Raw genomic sequence first — 17,436 nt, forward strand, 5'->3', positions numbered from 1 at the left:
CAGCCCCCGCCCCTGCAGCGGACTGCGGTGCTCATCAGACCTGAGCAGTTGCTCCGGCGGCGCGCGGGAAGGGAGCCAGGTGAGCCGCCCCGGTGGCGGGGGGCGGGGGCGGGATGCTCGGCGACCCCACCCTCCGACCCTCTCCTCTTCCGCCGACATCCACCGGAGCCACCAACATCAGGAAAGGGGGCGTAGGGCGAGGGATGGGAGAGAGAACAGGGCAGGAGAGAGGATGGGAACAGGGCAGGAGAGAGGATAGGATTAGGAGAAAGGCGATCCCTTTGGGGGAGGGGCGCGTGGAGTATGAGTGTGTGTGAGTGTGCGTGTGTGCAAGGTGTGGTTGCACGGATGCTCGTTGCTTCTGCGTATCTGCGGATGTGTGCCTCTTTGTATTGTAGCCTGGAGTCAGTGCTCGCTTCTGCGCCTGCAGGATGTCCATGTGTCTGCTGGGTGGGTCTGTGCCTTTGGGCTTTGCCGTTCGTGTCCGTGCCTTCGCCACTGGGGGCTGGTCTACATTTGCGTTTCCGTACATGGTTCCTTTTGTTTCTGGAGAGTAAATTCCTGGAGCAATTGCTAGGCCTGCCTGCTGTCACCTGGCTGACAGGGAGGCCCGTCCCCTTCTCTCAGCAGCCTAGGGCCCAGGCCCGGGCCACCATGGCGCTGCCTCCGGGCCCAGCCGCCCTCCGGCACACACTGCTGCTCCTGCCAGCCCTTCTGAGCTCAGGTACACCCCTGTTCAGTCGTTGACCAAGTCCTTCTGGGTTCCAAAGCCCCCTCTCTCCCCTGTCTGCACTTCTGTTTGGGTACCCACTCCAGGCCCCAAGCCCTGGAGTCCCTGTCCCCTTCACCCACCTACCCTAGGTCCAACCAGCCAGTCCCTGGTGAGAGGACTCAGGCGTCCTTTCCTTTGGCCTGCTGCTTCTCTCACTGGGCCAATTCCTGGTCACAGCACAGTACCAACCGTGCCTGAGCCCTTCCCAGAGGCCCCCTGCTGTGTTCCAGGTTGGGGGGAGTTGGAGCCACAAATAGATGGTCAGACCTGGGCTGAGCGGGCACTTCGGGAGAATGAACGCCACGCCTTCACCTGCCGGGTGGCAGGGGGGCCTGGCACCCCCAGATTGGCCTGGTATCTGGATGGACAGCTGCAGGAGGCCAGCACCTCAAGACTGCTGAGCGTGGGAGGGGAGGCCTTCTCTGGAGGCACCAGCACCTTCACTGTCACTGCCCATCGGGCCCAGCATGAGCTCAACTGCTCCCTGCAGGACCCCAGCAGTGGCCGATCAGCCAACGCCTCTGTCATCCTTAATGTGCAATGTGAGTGGCCCTGAGGTGGGCAGGGAGAGAGGTTCTTTGCCCAGGGACCCCCAGCACCCACCAGGCAGGTGGTCTGCAGGACATTTAGCAGACACTTAAGCACTTTGCAAATATGAACTCATTTGATCCTCTGAGTAACCCCATGAGGTCATTACTATTGTCGTCACCATTTTACAAATAAGAAAACTGAGGCAGAAAGAGGTAAGCAATCTGCCCAGGGTGATGATCCCGCTGGTAAGAAGCAGAGCCAGGATTCACATCTGGGCATTTGGCTCTAGTATTTACACTCATAATCACTCCGAAATGCTGCCTCTCTGGCAGACCCAGCCATCCTGTTCCTCAGCATCCCCTCTGAGGAGAGGCCCAGGCCCCTGGCTCCCATCTGGGTTTGGGAAGAAAGGGCTAGAAGTATGAGGGGCTGTGGTGAGAGCATATTGGCCTCTGCTTTGTACCAGTCAAGCCAGAGATTGCCCAAGTCGGCGCCAAGTACCAGGAAGCTCAGGGCCCAGGCCTCCTGGTTGTCCTGTTTGCCCTGGTGCGTGCCAACCCGCCTGCCAATGTCACCTGGATCGACCAGGATGGGCCAGTGACTGTCAACACCTCTGACTTCCTGGTGCTGGATGCGCAGAACTACCCCTGGCTCACCAACCACACGGTGCAGCTGCAGCTCCGCAGCCTGGCACACAACCTCTCGGTGGTGGCCACCAATGACGTGGGTGTCACCAGTGCGTCGCTTCCAGCCCCAGGTGAGCATGGCCAGCAAGCGGCCCTGCAAAGCCTCAGGTGGGCTCAGGGGTCCCGTCCCCATACAGAAATGGGAATACTTGTTGCCCTGTGGTTGGGTCTTGTGGATGAACTGTCCCCAGCCACCCTGGGCAAGGAGGGCAGAGTAGTACCTATGGCATGTTGGGGCTGGGGCACTACCCACTTGGGACCTGACACAGAGGACATCCTCCAGGGCTTCTGGCTACCCGGGTGGAAGTGCCACTGCTGGGCATTGTTGTGGCTGCTGGGCTTGCCCTGGGCACCCTCGTGGGGTTCAGCACCTTGGTGGCCTGCCTGGTCTGCAGAAAAGAGAAGAAAACCAAAGGTAGGCCAGGGACACTGGGGGCAGTGTGGATGAGGTCAGGCTGAGCAGCAGCCAAGACAGCAAGTGCAGCTGGGCAGAACCGGTCATCTCTGACGGTGGCAGAGCACTTCCAGGGGGTGGCCATGGGTACGGTGACATGCATCCCAGGTAGCAGGGTCAAGCACTGGGAACCCAGTCTCTGGCCCCAGGGCCAGGCCTGGGCATTTGAGAGACCCCTTGCCTGAGGGTCCTGGGTCTGAAAGGGTAGGACAGCCCAGCGTGGGAGGGCACACTGAGAATTAGGGACATGGTTTCTTTCTCCACAGGCCCCTCCCGGCGCCCATCTCTGATATCAAGGTAACTCTTCCTTGGGCTGGGTGGACAAGCCTAACCGAAATGCAGGATGGGAACAGGAGGGAGCCTGGGGTTTCTGGTAGAGGCAGCCATGAGTGCCTGTGCCGGGACTCATATCCATCCCGAACTTTGTCCTCCCTGTAGTGACTCCAACAACCTAAAACTCAACAACGTGCGCCTGCCACGGGAGAACATGTCCCTCCCGTCCAACCTTCAGCTCAATGACCTTACTCCAGATTCCAGAGGTATATCTAGGGCCCTGCTCTTTGCCCCTGCTTAATCTCCAGAAGTGCTTCTGAGAAAAAGAACTTGGTGCTTGGGAGGGGCGAGGCCCCATCAGGCACACTCCTCGTCCTGAACACTGCCCTCTTTGTCAACCAGCAGTGAAACCAGCAGACCGGCAGATGGCTCAGAACAACAGCCGGCCAGAGCTTCTGGACCCGGAGCCCGGCGGCCTCCTCACCAGCCGAGGTACTGGGGAAGGGGCCTGCCACCCTCCTCCCCTGTCCCCCAGCCCTGTGCTTATGCCAGAGGCCTCCAAGTGCCCAGGAGGCAGAGAGAGCTCTCCAAATTCCAAGGAACAAGCGTTACTGAGTCCCCGCGGGCTTCTTTGATCCCGCAGGTTTCATCCGCCTTCCAATGCTGGGCTATATCTATCGAGTGTCCAGTGTGAGCAGTGATGAGATCTGGCTCTGAGCCGAGGGCGAGACAGGAGTATTCTCTTGGCCTCTGGACACCCTCCCATTCCTCCAAGGCATCCTCTGCCTAGCTACATCACCAATGTGAAGAAGTTATGCCACTGCCACTTTTGCTTGCCCTCCTGGCTGGGGTGCCCTCTATGTCATGCACGTGATGCATTTCACTGGGCTGTAACCCGCAGGGGCACAGGTATCTTTGGCAAGGCTACCAGTTGGACGTAAGCCCCTCATCCTGACTCAGGGTGGGCCCTGCATGTGATGACTGGGCCCTTCCAGAGGGAGCTCTTTGGCCAGGGGTGTTCAGATGTCATCCAGCATCCAAGTGTGGCATGGCCTGCTGTATGCCCCACCCCAGTACTCCACAGCACCTTGTACAGTAGGCATGGGGGCGTGCCTGTGTGGGGGACAGGGAGGGCCCTGCATGGATTTTCCTCCTTCCTATGCTATGTAGCCTTGTTCCCTCAGGTAAAATTTAGGACCCTGCTAGCTGTGCAGAACCCAGTTGCCCTTTGCACAGAAACCAACCCCTGACCCAGGGGTACCGGCCAAGCACAAACGTCCTTTTTGCTGCACACGTCTCTGCCCTTCACTTCTTCTCTTCTGTCCCCACCTCCTCTTGGGAATTCTAGGTTACACGCTGGACCTTCTCTACTACTTCACTGGGCACTAGACTTTTCTATTGGCCTGTGCCATCGCCCAGTATTAGCACAAGTTAGGGAGGAAGAGGCAGGCGATGAGTCTAGTAGCACCCAGGACGGCTTGTAGCTATGCATCATTTTCCTACGGCGTTAGCACTTTAAGCACATCCCCTAGGGGAGGGGGTGAGTGAGGGGCCCAGAGCCCTCTTTGTGGCTTCCCCACGTTTGGCCTTCTGGGATTCACTGTGAGTGTCCTGAGCTCTCGGGGTTGATGGTTTTTCTCTCAGCATGTCTCCTCCACCACGGGACCCCAGCCCTGACCAACCCATGGTTGCCTCACCAGCAGGAAGGTGCCCTTCCTGGAGGATGGTCGCCACAGGCACATAATTCAACAGTGTGGAAGCTTTAGGGGAACATGGAGAAAGAAGGAGACCACATACCCCAAAATGACCTAAGAACGCTTTAAAAAGCAACATGTAAATGATTGGAAATTAGTATAGTACAGAATATATTTTTCCCTTGTTGAGATCTTCTTTTGTAATGTTTTTCATGTTACTGCCTAGGGCGGTGCTGAGCACACAGCAAGTTTAATAAACTTGACTGAATTCATTTACATATCTCTGCTTCATTTCTTCTATTAATATGTTTTTGTTTTTGTTTTATTTTGTTTTATTTGAGATGGAGTCTCACTCTGTCGCCCAGGCTGGAGTGCAGCAGCGCGATCTTGGCTCACTGCAACCTCCGCCTCCCAGATTCAAACGATTCTCCTGCCTCAGCCTCCCAAGTAGCTGGGACTGTAGATGCCTACCACCACGCCCATCTAATTTTTATATTTTTAGTAGAGATGGGGTTTTACCATGTTGGCCAGACTGGTCTCGAACTCCTGACCTCAAGTGATCTGCCCACCTCGGCCTCCCAAAGTGCTGGGAGTACAGGTGTGAGCCACCACACCCAGCCTTCTAATATGCTTTTTTTTTTTTTTTTTTTTTTTTTTTTTTTTTTTTTTGAGACAGAGTTTTGCTCATGTTGCCCAGGCTGGAGTGCAATGGTGTGATCTCGGCTCACTGCAACCTCTGCCTCCTGGGTTCAAGTGATTCTCCTGCCTCAGCCTTCCAAGTAGCTGGGATTACAGGCATGCACCACCATGCCCGGCTAATTTTGTATTTTTAGTAGAGATGGGGTTTCTCCATGTTGGTCAGGCTGGTCTTGAACTCCCGACCTCAGGTGATCCACCCGCCTCAGCCTCCCAAAGTGCTGGGATTACAGGCATGAGCCACACTGCGCCCGGCCTAATATGTTTTTTAAATGAAGTTTTCCAGTCTCACAGTGGAAAAAATATAGCAAGCACCTGTATACCCACCATTCAACTCTGACATTACCAAATGTGCTTCAGAAAAATAAATAATATTTCTTTAATTATAGTGTTCCCAATGGCCGGATTGGCATTTTCTATTTCAGGGGCTCTTGGCTATAACTAGCATCTGATTCTCACTTGGTCCTCACTCAGCTGCTTCTTCCCACCTCAGGACTGGGCTAAAGTATGCTGAGCCCCTTTGTCCTGCCCTTGGGAACAGAAGGCTCAGACTGGGATGTGATTTTTTTTGGTACAAAGTTATGAGGTTCATTGAAATTTTGTAACATATCTATGTATGTATGTGTATATACAGAGAGAGCGCGAGAGAGCACGTGTGTGTGTGTCTTGCTCTATGACTCAGGCTGGAGTGCAGTGGTGCAAACATAGCTCGCTACAGCCTTGAACTCCTGTGTTCAAGGGATCCTCCCACCTCAGCCTCATGACTAGTTGGAACTGCAGGTGTGTGCCATTGTGCTCAGCTAATTAAAAAAATTTGGAGGGGGCAGGCATGGTGGCTCACGCCTGTAATTCTAGCACTTTGGGAGGCCGAGGCGGGTGGATTGCCTGAGCTCAGAAGTTCGAGACCAGCCTGGGCAACATGGTGAAACCCCATCTCTACTAAAATACAAAAAATTAGCCTGGCATGGTAGCATGTGCCTGTGGTCCCAGCTACTCGGGAGGCTGAGGCAGGAGAAATGCTGGAACCCAGGAGGCAGAGATTGCAGTGAGCCGAGATCGCGCCAATGCACTCCAGCCTGGGTGACAGAGCAAGACTCCGTCCAAAAAAAAAAAATTTGTAGAGACAGGGTCTCACTCTATTGCCCAGGCTGGTGTGACATGTGTATAATGTGTAGTAATCAGGTTAGGATATTCAAGGTGTCCATTACCCAAGTACAATACACTTTTGTTAACTATACTCACCCCACTCTGCTATCAAGCATTGAATTTATTCCAACTATATGTTTGTACCCTTTAACTCACTTCTTTTGTTTATCCCACATTTTCTTTCACCCACATTTTCTTCACCCATTCATCAATTGATGGACACTTAGGTTGATTCTGGATATTTGCTATTGTGAATAGTGCAGCAATAAACATGAAAGTGCAGGCATCTCTTTGATATTTTGATTTCTTTTCCTTTTTGGAGATACCCGGAAGTAGGATTGCTGGATTGAATGGTAATCCTATTTTTAGTTTTTGAGAAATTACAGGCCGGGTGTGGTGACTCATACCTGTAACCCTAGCACTTTGGGAGGCCGAGGCGGGCGGATCGCTTGAACCCAGGAGTTCAAGACCAGCCTGGGCAACATGGTGAGAGTCCCATCTCTACAAAAACACAAAAATTAGCTGGGCATGGTGGTGTGTACCTGTAGTGCCAGCTACTTGGGAGGCTGAGGCAAGAGGATCACTTCAGCCCAGGAGGCAGAGGATGCAGTGACTGAGATCACTCCACTGCACTCCAGCCTGGGCCACAGAGTGAGACCCTGTCTCCAAAGAAAAGAGAGAATCCCCATACGGTTTTCCATAGTGGTTGTACTAGTTTACATTCCCACCAATATAAGAGTATAAGAGTTCCCTTTTCTCCTCATCCTCATCAATATCTGTAATTATTATTATTTATTTATTTATTTATTTATCTGAGACAGAGTCTTGCTCTGTCACCCAGGCTGGAGTGCAGGGGTACGATCTCAGCTCACTGCAACCTCTACCTCCCAGGTTCAAGCAATTCTTCTGCCTCAGCCTCCCCAGTAGCTGGCACTACAGGCGTGCACCACCATGCCTGGCTAATTTTTGTATTTTTACTAGAGATGAGGTTTCACCATATTGGCCAGGCTGATCTTGAACTCCTGACCTCGTGATCTGCCCAACTCTGCCTCCCAAAGTGCTGGGATTACAGGCGTGAGCCACTGCGCCAGGCTTTGTCTTTTTAATAATAGCTGTTCTGATTGGGGTAAGCTTGTATCTCATTGTGGTTTTGATTTGCATTTCTCTGATGATTAGTGATGTTGAGCATTTTCTCATATACCTGTTAGCCGTTTGTATGTCTTCTTTTGAGAAATGTCGGCCAGGCATGGTGGTTCACATCTGTAATCCCAGCACTTTGGGAGGCCGAGGCAGGCGGATCACTTGCACTCAGGAGTTTGACACCAGCCTGGCCAACATGGCAAAACCCCATCTCTACTAAAAATACAAAAAATAGCTGGGCATGGTGGCACGTAGCTGCAATCCCAGCTACTTGGGAGGCTGAGGCAGGAGAATCGCTTGTACCAGGAGGCGGAGGTTGCAGTGAGCTGAGATCATGCCACAGCACTCCAGCCTGGGCAACAGAGTAAGGCCGTCTCAAAAAAAAAAAAAAGGAAATGTCTATTCTTGTCCTTTGCCAACTTTTTAATGGAATTATTTGGTTTCTTTTCCCGTTGAGTTGTTTGAATTCCTTGAATATTCTGGACATTAATCCCCTGTTGGATGAATAGTTTGTGAATATTTTCTCCCATTCAACAGATTGTCTCTTCACTCTGTTCATTATTTATTTTGCTGTGCAGAAGCTTTTTAGTTTAAGACCCATTTGTCTATTTTTGTTTTTTTTGCTGTGCGTTTGAGGTCTTGGTCATAAATTTTTTTTTTTTTTTTTTTGAGACGGAGTCTCGCTCTGTTGCCAGGCTGGAATGCAGTGGTGTGATCTCGGCTCACTGCAACCTCCACTTCCCGGGTTCAAGCGATTCTCCTGCCTCAACCTCCCAAGTAGCTGGGGCTACAGGTGCGTGCCACCACACCCAGCTAATTTTTGTATTTTTAGTAGAGACAGGGTTTCACCATGTTGGCCAGGATGGTCTCGATCTCTTGACCTCGTGATCCACCTGCCTTGGCCTCCCAAAGTGCTGGGATTACAGGCATGAGCCACCGCGCCCGGCCAGGTCATAAATTTTTTGCCTAGACCAATGTCCAGGAGAGTTTTCCCTAGGTTTTTTTCTAGTATTTTTATAGTTTCAGGTCTTATGTTTAAGTCTTTAATCTATTTTGAGTTGATTTTTATATACCATGAGAGATAGGGGGTCCAGTTTCGTTCTTCTGCAGGTGGCTATCCAATTTTCCCAGCACCATGTATTGTGGAGGGTGTACTTTCCCAAGTGTAAGTTTTCATCGGCTCTGTCGATGGGCTGTGATTTTTTCTTTAATTTTTGGTCAGGCACAATCGTTCACACCTGTAATACCAGCACTTTGGGAGGCAGAGGTGGGCAGATCACTTGAGGCCGGGAGTTCGAGACCAGCCTGGCCAACATGGTGAAACTCCATCTTTACTAAAAATACAAAAATTAGCCAGGCATGGTGGTGTGCACCTGTAGTCCCAGCTACTCAGGAGGCTGAGGCATCAGAATTGCTTGAACCCGGGAGGCGGAGGTTGCAGTGAGCCGATATCATGCCACTGCACTCCGGCCTGGGCAACAGAGCAAGACTCCGTCTCAAAAAAAAAAAAAAAAAAAAATTACATTGGAGAATCATGAGGCGGGAAAAGCCTAGAAATGGGATGACGTTTTGAGCGCAGATTTATCTTCTGGTTTTTGTTTTTGTTTGAGACAGAGTCTCGCTCTGTTGCCCAGGCTGGAGTGCAGTGGCGCAATCTCGGCTCACTGCAAGCTCCGCCTCCCGGGTTCTTGCCATTCTCCTGCCTCAGCCTCCCCACTAGCTGGGACTACGGGTTGGCTTGGCTTCCATGGCTGTGGGGGCTTCTGGTTCATGCCCTTTCCTCCTTTCTCTCTTGTTCAGTGTTTTCCTCCATAGAATGGCTAAGGCCGTGCCAGCCACCTGAAAGGAGCTGAGTTCTAGCCTCTACTGATTTTGCGTGTGAGCGCCTTGCCACTCCAAAATTTTTCTTAGCCAGAGGGCCTTGCTGTCACTTCTTTTGACTTGCTCATCCATGCTCCCTCAGAAGGTCCTGGGGCTCTTCCTTTGATAGCCCCTTGGCAAGACTGCAAGCTCTGAGCTCCTCTCAGCTGCACCCAAGGTCTTAATTATCAGAAAGTTTACTCTTCCTGACAAGGCTTCCATCTTTCCAAATATTCAGTAGGGGGTGGACTGGCAAACTACTGTCCCAATTCTCGATACACATCCCTTAGATCAGGGATTCCTTGTTCCTTTGTCGGGTGACAGACCCCTTGGAGAAGTTGATGAAAGCCAAACACTCTTTTTTTCAGAAGACACAGATAAGAGACTCCTGCTTGTTACGCAGATCAAAACCTAGCAGATTACAACATGAAAGAACCTTGATGACATTATGCTAAGTGAAAGGCCAAACCCAAAAGATCACACGTTGTTTGACTCCATTTATATGAAATGTCCAGAGTAGGCAAATCTGCAGAGTCAGAGAGCAAGTTAGTGGTTGCCAGGGTCTGGGGGGAGGGCAGAATGGGGAGTGACTACTGGTGAATATGGGGTTCTTTTTTTGGGTGATGAAAATGTTCTGGAATTCGTAGTGATAGATGCACAACTTTGTGAACATACTAAAAACACACAAGGATGAACTTATGGTATGAGTTAGATCTCAATAAAGCTGTTGTTTAAAAACTGATCAAATGTTAATTTGATTTGTACTTTTCACTGTTTAGAAATTTCACCTAACAGGCCAGGCGCGGTGGCTCACGCCTGTAATCCCAGCACTTTGGGAGGCCGAGGCGGGCGGATCATGAGGTCAGGAGATCGAGACCATCCTGGCCAACACAGTGAAACCCCGTCTCTACTAAAAATACAAAAAATTAGCCGGGCGTGGTGGCGGGCACCTGTAGTCCTAGCTACTCGGGAGGCTGAGGCAGGAGAATGGCTTGAACCTGGGAGGCGGAGCTTGCAGTGAGCCAAGATTGTGCCACTGCACTCCAGCCTGGGTGACAGAGCGAGACCCTGTCTCAAAAAAAAAAAAAAGAAAGAAAGAAAAAGAAACTTCACCTAACAAAAGAACAATGTCTTAGTCCATTTTTTGTTACTTATAACAATACCTAAAACTGGGTCATTTATTAAAAACAAATTTTTTTTTAAATTCAGCTTTTATTTTAGATACACAGGGTACATGTGCAGGATTGTTACCTGGTATTACACCAGGTAGTGAGCATAGTATCCAATAGGTAGTTTTTCAACCACTCTAGTGGTCCACAGTGTCTGTTCTTCCCATGTTTATGTCCATGTGTGCTCCATGTTTAGCTCTTATTTTTATATATGTTTTAAGACAGGGTCTCATTCTGTCACCCAGGCTGGAGTGCAGTGGCACAATCACGGCTCACTGCAGCCTCGACCTCCCGGGCTTAATCGATCCTCCTACCTCAGCCTCTCGAGTAGCTGGGACCACAGGTGCATACCATCATGCCTGGCTAATTTTGTATTTTTTGTAGAGACGTGGTTTCACTTCGTTCCCTGGCTGGTCTCAAACGTTTGGGCTCAAGCAGTCCTCCGGCTTCAGCCTCCCAAAGTGCTGGGATTACAGGTGTGACTCACTGTGCCTGGGCTTTTTAGCTCCCACTTACAAGTAAGAACATGCACTGTTTGGTTTTCTGTTCCTGCGTTAATTCACTTAGAATTCTGGGGGCCGGGAAGTACACGGTTGAGGGGTACATCTGGTGAGGGTCTTTTTGCTTGTGGGGACTCTGCAGAATTCTGAGGCAATGCAGAGCATCACATGGCAAGGGGGCTGGACATGCTAAGTCAGGTCTCTCTTCTTATAAAGCCACCAGTCACACTCCCATGATAAGCCGCCAATGCATTTAATACCCATTAATCTATAAGTGGATTAATCCACTCATCAGGGCAGAGCCCTCGTGACCCAAACACCTCTTAAAGGCCCCACTTCTTGATACGGCCGCATTGAGGATTAAATTTCAACATGAGTTTTGGAGGGGACAAATAGGCAAACAATAGCAAATCATAAATAAATATTGAGGGCCAGGCGCAGTGGCTCATGCCTATAATCCCAGCACTTTGGGAGGCCAAGACCAGAGGATAAGTTGAGGCCAGGAGTTGGAGACCAGCCCGGGCAACATAACAAGAACTTGCCTCTACAAAATATATATATATATATATATATAAATTAAGCCTGGGCACAGTGGCTTACTTCTATAATCCCAGCACTTTGGGAGGCCAAGGCAGGCAGATCACCTAAAGGCAGGAATTCAAGACCAGCCTGGGCAACATGGTGAAACCCCTTCTCTACTAAAAATACAAAAATTAGCCAGCCATGGTGGTGCATGCCTGTAATCCCAGCTACTGGGGAGGCTGAGGCAGGAGAATTGCTTGAACCCAGAAGGCAGAGGCTGCGGTATGCCAAGATCGCACCACTGCACTCCAGCCTCGGTGACGGAGCGAGACTCTGTCTCAAACAAACAAACAAAACAAAACAAAAAACCAAAAATTTGCTGGGTGAGGCTGGGCGCAGTGGCTCATGCCTGTAATCCCAGCACTTTGGGAGGCTGAGGAAGTCGGATCATGAGGTCAGCAGATTGAGACCACCCTGGCTAACACAGTGAAACCCCATCTCTACTGAAAATACAAAACAAATCAGCCAGGTGTAGTGGTGCATGCCTGTAATCCCAGCTACTCGGGAGGCATAGGCAGGAGAATCACTTGAACCCGGGAGGTGGAGGTTGCTGTAAGCCTCAGTTTTGTCAGCTCAAAGTTTGTCATCAGCTCAAACGTGCCTGCTCCTTAAACTCAAGCATGATGATCATAGTTAAAGGGTTTGTAAGAAACAGTTCCTCTCCTACCCATGTGTTTATTGTGTATCTATTAGGCTGATGATATTGATTTTGTTTTGTTTTTTTAGACAGTACCTCTGCTACCAGCGCCGGCAATGACTACCACCCCTTTGACTTTTATGTTCCTCAGTACCCTCCGTTCTCCCTTTTGCTCCTTCAGCCTCTACAACACTTTTGTAACCAATTTATCATATTATTATATATTTTTTTGAGAAAGAGTTTTGCTCTGTTGCCCAGGCTGGAGCGCAGTGGCGCGATCTTGGCTCACTGCAACTGCTACCTCCTGGGTTCAAGTGATTCTCCTGTCAGCCTCCCGAGTAGCTGAGATTACAGGTGCCCACCACCACACCCAGCTAATTCTTTGTATTTTTGGTAGAGACAGGGTTTTACCATGTTGGCCAGGCCAGTCTTGAACTGCTGACCTCAAGTGATCCACCCGCCTCAGCCTCCCAAAGTGCTGGGATTACAGGCATGAGCCACTGCACCTGGCCAATTCCCCATATTAAACACCCCCTTTTTTTTTTTTTTTTTTTTTTTGAGATGCAGTTTTGCTTTGTTGCCCAAGCTGGAGTGCAGTGCCACGATCTTAGCTCACTGTAACCTCCACCTCATGGATTCAAGTGATTCTTCTGCCTCAGTCTCCTGAGTAGCTGGGACTACAGGCATGCACCACAACACCCGGCTAATTTTTGTATTATTAGTAGAGGTGGGGTTTCACCATATTATTGGCCAGGCTGGTCTCGAACTCCTGACCACATGATCTGCCTGCCTGGGCCTCCCAAAGTTCTGGGATTACAGGCGTGAGCCACTGTGCCTGGCTAAACAAACACCCTTTGTTAGAAATAACTAGCATGGTTTCAGACTTCCTGACTGGAGCTTGGCTGACATAACTCCAAAATATTTACTGAATCTGTCCATCTCTACTACTGCCACCCCAATCACCTCTCACCTGGATTACTGCAATAGCTACGCTCCCTGAGACCACAACCAGACAGGTCTGGAGCCAGACAGCCTCAGGAAGGTGGCATTAACTGAAGAGAGACCCTTAGAAAAATTAAATTCCAGAGGAAAAATGATTCCCCTCGACTGCCAATCTTGGAGGATTGGGGTTTCATTTTATTTCACAAAATGTGTTTGCTTTAACTACTCTTCATTTAATGCCCATTACTAAGCAAAGTTCCTGTGTCTCTGCGTTATGCTCAGTCAGCCTTTTCTCTTTCATATTAAATAGCAGAATAATCTGACAATATAATAGAGCATTTGATTTATAAAATCTTTACTAACTTTACGAATGAAAGAAAACAATTCCATCCCTCTCACAAAAAGGACATCTTTTAAGCTTTCCTCCCAATCTAACCTCCATGGGATCTCAGAAATTCCAATTCTTATAACTCAAATCCCCACAGTGGTGTAGATGCATTAACTCCCCGGGGACAGCAATCTGAGGCAGGCAGGTTCATTAAACAAACATGTTCTGTGCCCTCTGGCAGAGAGGGCAGCAGGACATGCACTGCCCCTGAGCCAAGCTGTGGCATGGGCAAGGACATCAAGTAGCTGACAACGATCTGTGCATCTCAGCTGGGGCAGAGGGGCCAGCTCAGCCTTGAAACAGCAGCTTGGGAGGTGTCTCAGCTGAAGGTTAATGTCTCCATGTCTCCAGCTTGGGAGGTGGAATTGGATGAAGGAGTGAATGCTTTCTTGCCTTCAGCGAGAGCTTTAAAATGCTGCAAGGAAGAGGAGAGGGAATATTGAGTATTAGGGATATGCTAATTGCTATATTTTAACAAGAATTAATTTCTTTAAAATGAACCCCCTTTATTTCCTTCCTGCTTCCATTCATGAGGCCACTTGGTTCTGAAAGAATGAGTGTCCTCTGTAGATCCTCACCTGATTTCATCTAAGGTCCACAACTCCTACTTCTACCCACCCTTTTTTTCCTCCACTTTCCCCTTGAAAACTCCATCCCTGCCTCCTTTGCTCTCCTAATTATGGGAAAGGGCGAAGGTAACTGGGCAGAGACATCCTACATCGCTATAGGATGCAATCACAGCAGGCTCAGAACAGTAGAAACTGTAGTGATCCTCTCTACAGCTTAAGTCAACCCCTGACGCTTGGCTCACCTGTGAGTTCTTGAATTCTGAGTAAAGGGAAAAGAGCAGATGGAGGGACTGGATCCGACTCTTGTAGACAGGGATGTCTAGAATGGCTGAAACGAAGAAGAACTTCCAGGAACAGAACCAAACAAACTCTGGGAATTAGAGGCACTTCTGTTTAGCATAGGCAAAGCCCTGGCAGATGGGGTGTCGCTATGACTTTGGGGGTTAAATACCCAGCAGGTAGTCACATAAGCCCAAACACCACCTTTGAGTGCTGCCAAAGAGCACAACGGGCTTAAAGTGAAGGCTAAAACTCAAGATACTATCTTCCCAGAGTAAACAAGCCTGTCCAAAAGCCTAGAGTGTCTCTATCCAGAGATGGGGACGAGGAAAGGAAAGAGGAACTCACCACAGATCATGTCAATGTACTCTGCCAGGCTGCAATCAATCTCTGCCGTGGGCAGGCTTACCTGGAAGGGGCATGGAAGGACCAAAGTCAAAAGGATGGTGTCAGTGGTCCCAGAACCACTCTCTCTCTCTGAAGCAAAAGAGCTTCTAGCATAAGACACAGGTTATGGGCTGAAATGTGTTGCCCTAAAATTCAGATATTGAGTTCCTAACTCCCTGTACTTCAGAATGTGACTATATTTGGAGATAACATCTTTAAAGAGATAATTAAATTAAAACAAGGTCATTAGGGTGGGCCTTAATCCAGTATGACTGGTGTCCTTATAGGAAGAAGAAATCAGGACAAAGACACATAACAGAGGGAAGACCATGGGAAGACACAGACAGAAGATGGCCAAGAAGAGACCCCTCAGAAGAAATCAATCTTGGTGGGGCGTGGTGGCTTCACGCCTGTAATACCAGCACTGTGGGAGGTTGAGGTGGGCAGATCGCCTGAGCCTAGGAGTTCGAGACCAGCCTGGGCAACATGGTGAAATTCCATCTCTACAAAAAAATTAGCCGGGTGTGGTGTTGAGTATCTGTAGTCCCAGCTACTTGGGAGGCTGGGGTGGGAGGACTGCTTGAGTCCAGCAGGTTGAGGCTGCAGTGAGCTGAGATTGAGCTACTGCACTCCAGCCTGGGCATAGAGTAATACCCTGTAAAAAAAAAAAAAAAGGAAGGAAGGGAGGGAGGGAATCAATCATGCCAACAAATTGATCTTGGACTACTATTGGACTACTAGCCTCCAGAACTATGAAATAATACATTTCTGATGTCTAAGCCACTCAGTCTATGGTACTTCGTTATGGCAGCCTAGCAAAATAATACAACATGCTATTTTTTCCCCCGATCAGTATGGAATTGGTCATACGTTTTATAGGTAAAATACACTGCCATACTCTTTTCCTGTGGGAATCTGTGAAAAAGAAACTGATACCAAGTTATGGGCAAGTATTAACAGTTATATATGCATTACTTGGTGTTATAATGCCTAATGATTCCAGGACACCATATGAACAGAGAAAATGGGCATGACATCTAACTCAGGTAACAGGCTCTGGATCTAAACAAGTCACAGTGTGAAGTTTTTAAACTACTGGTTTCTTAAAACTTCTTTTCTCTTTTTACAAAAAACAGAGTACATATAGTTCTGCAACTTGCTGCAATTTGCTTTTTTCATTTAACAACATATCACTGATATTTCTTCATATTAGAGCAAAATAAGGCCAAATAATATTCCATTGCATAGTATTTCACTGAATGGATGTACTGCAACCTAGCTATTCAATCCCCTAATCAGACACCTTCCCCTCAACTACAGCTTCAAAATGCTCTGAGGAAAGAGACTGTTTCCAAATTCTGTGTGTTTACAATCAATTCTTCATATACAAAAAAAATCTGTCTTTGTAGAGCTTACATTTTAGTAGGGAAGAACAAAATAAGTAAATAAAGTCTATGGTATGTTAGAAGATAAGTGTTATCAAGAAAAAGCAGGGACAGAGGGCGGGGAATGCTGGGGAGCTGGTGCAGCAGTTTAAACATGATGGCTAGGAAGGACCTGTTGGTCATCTTTGTTCAGTTTCCTTTTCTGTTTTGATACTTTAAAAAAATTCTTTTTTGAGACAGAGTCTTGCTCTGTTGCCCAGACTAGAGTGCAGTGGCATGATCTTGGCTCTCTGCAACCTCCACTTCCTGGATTCAAGCAATTCTCCTGTCTCAGCCTCCTGAGTAGCTGGGATTACAGATGTGCGCCACCAGGCCCGGCTAATTTTTTTGTGTTTTCAATAGAGACAGGGTCTCACCATGTTGGCCAGGCTGGTCTCAAACTCCAGACCTCAGGTGATCCACCTGCCTCAGCCTCCCAAAGTGCTGGGATTACAGGCATGAGCCACCGTGTCCAGCTCCTTTTACTTTTCTTTTCTTTTCTTTTTTTTTTTTTTGAGACAGTCTCACTCTTTCGCTCAGGCTGGAGTGTAGTGGTGCTATCTTGGCTCACTACAATCTCCGTCTCCCGGGTTCACGCCATTCTCCTGCCTCAGCCTCCCAAGTAGCTGGGACTATAGGCGCCCGCCACAGTGCCCGGCTAATTTTTTGTATTTTTAGTAGAGACGGGGTTTCACCATGTTAGCCAGGATGGTCTCGATCTCCTGACTTCGTGATCCGCCCGCCTCGGCCTCCCAAAGTGCTGGGATTACAGGCGTGAGCCACCACGCCCAGCCTTTTTTTTTTTTTTTTTTCATAGCGAAGAGTCTCTGTTGCCCAGGCTGGTCCTGAACTCCTGGCCTCAAATGATCATCCCACCTCAGCCTCCCAAAGTGCTGGGATTACAGGTGTGAGCTACCATGCCTGGCCCAGTTTCCTTTTCTTATTAATGTATAAGAGCTCTTTGCTTGGACGGTAATTTTTTCTATTACATACATATATAAAATATTTTTTCTCAGACTGCCACTGTCTTTTAACTTTGTTTATGGTGTCTGTTGGTATATAGAACCTTTCATTTCTATGAGTTTAAACTGTCACATTTTCTCCATTACGACTTTTTTTTTTTTTTTGGACAGAGTCTCACTCTGTCATGAGGCTGGAATACAGTGGCGCGATCTTGGCTCACTGCAACCTCCGCCTCCCGGGTTCAAGCGATTCTCCTGGCTCAGTCTTCTGAGTAGCTGGGACTACAGGCGTGCACCACCATGCCTGGCTAATTTTTGTATTTTTAGTAGAGATGGGGTTTCACC

General features: G+C 49.0%; 2 protein-coding genes across 36 annotated transcripts in view; one reads left to right on the plus strand and one right to left on the minus strand.

Annotated features, from left to right (window-relative positions):
- The first annotated feature begins 43 nt into the window (after positions 1-43).
- On the plus strand, positions 44-15,560 carry TMEM25 (transmembrane protein 25). Of its 31 annotated transcripts, XM_057299260.2 has the most exons (10): positions 46-79; positions 628-724; positions 1,003-1,314; positions 1,770-2,060; positions 2,273-2,404; positions 2,710-2,740; positions 2,882-2,982; positions 3,122-3,208; positions 10,806-10,939; positions 14,993-15,488. In XM_057299260.2, exons 2-9 carry the CDS (start codon positions 655-657, stop codon positions 10,901-10,903), a joined length of 1,122 nt encoding a protein of 373 aa, XP_057155243.1. In that variant the 5' UTR covers positions 46-79; positions 628-654; the 3' UTR covers positions 10,904-10,939; positions 14,993-15,488. The 31 variants fall into 31 exon arrangements, with proteins under 31 accessions (XP_063464878.1, XP_063464880.1, XP_008971704.1 ...); XM_063608808.1 differs by lacking the exon at positions 10,806-10,939 and having other exon boundaries at positions 44-79; positions 631-724; positions 3,119-3,208; XM_063608810.1 differs by lacking the exon at positions 10,806-10,939 and having other exon boundaries at positions 44-79; positions 631-724.
- IFT46 (intraflagellar transport 46) overlaps positions 13,421-17,436 on the minus strand; it is a 22,701-nt gene continuing 18,685 nt past the window's right edge. For 2 of the 5 annotated variants that reach the window (XM_063608819.1, XM_063608817.1), the window contains 3 exons: positions 14,667-14,727; positions 14,282-14,367; positions 13,421-13,885 (listed from right to left, as the gene is read on the minus strand). In XM_063608819.1, the coding sequence (XP_063464889.1) occupies positions 13,790-13,885; positions 14,282-14,367; positions 14,667-14,727 (243 nt within the window). In that variant the 3' untranslated portion in view covers positions 13,421-13,789. Of the gene's footprint in view, positions 13,886-14,281; positions 14,410-14,666; positions 14,728-17,436 lie in introns of all 5 variants that reach the window. The other 3 variants (XM_063608816.1, XM_063608818.1, XM_063608820.1) reach the window with 2 other exon arrangements.

This window comes from Pan paniscus, chromosome 9, assembly GCF_029289425.2.
Source record: "Pan paniscus chromosome 9, NHGRI_mPanPan1-v2.0_pri, whole genome shotgun sequence".
Classification (NCBI taxonomy): Eukaryota; Metazoa; Chordata; class Mammalia; order Primates; family Hominidae; genus Pan; species Pan paniscus.

Bases quoted from the DNA above. Each gene is read 5' to 3' on its own strand.
- TMEM25 (XM_063608794.1), top strand. From the start codon at position 304: ATGAGTGTGTGTGAGTGTGCGTGTGTGCAAGGTGTGGTTGCACGGATG. The intron at 2,741-2,881 runs GTAACTCTTCCT...TCCTCCCTGTAG, and splicing joins CGCCCATCTCTGATATCAAG to TGACTCCAACAACCTAAAAC. The intron at 2,983-3,118 runs GTATATCTAGGG...TTTGTCAACCAG, and splicing joins CCTTACTCCAGATTCCAGAG to CAGTGAAACCAGCAGACCGG.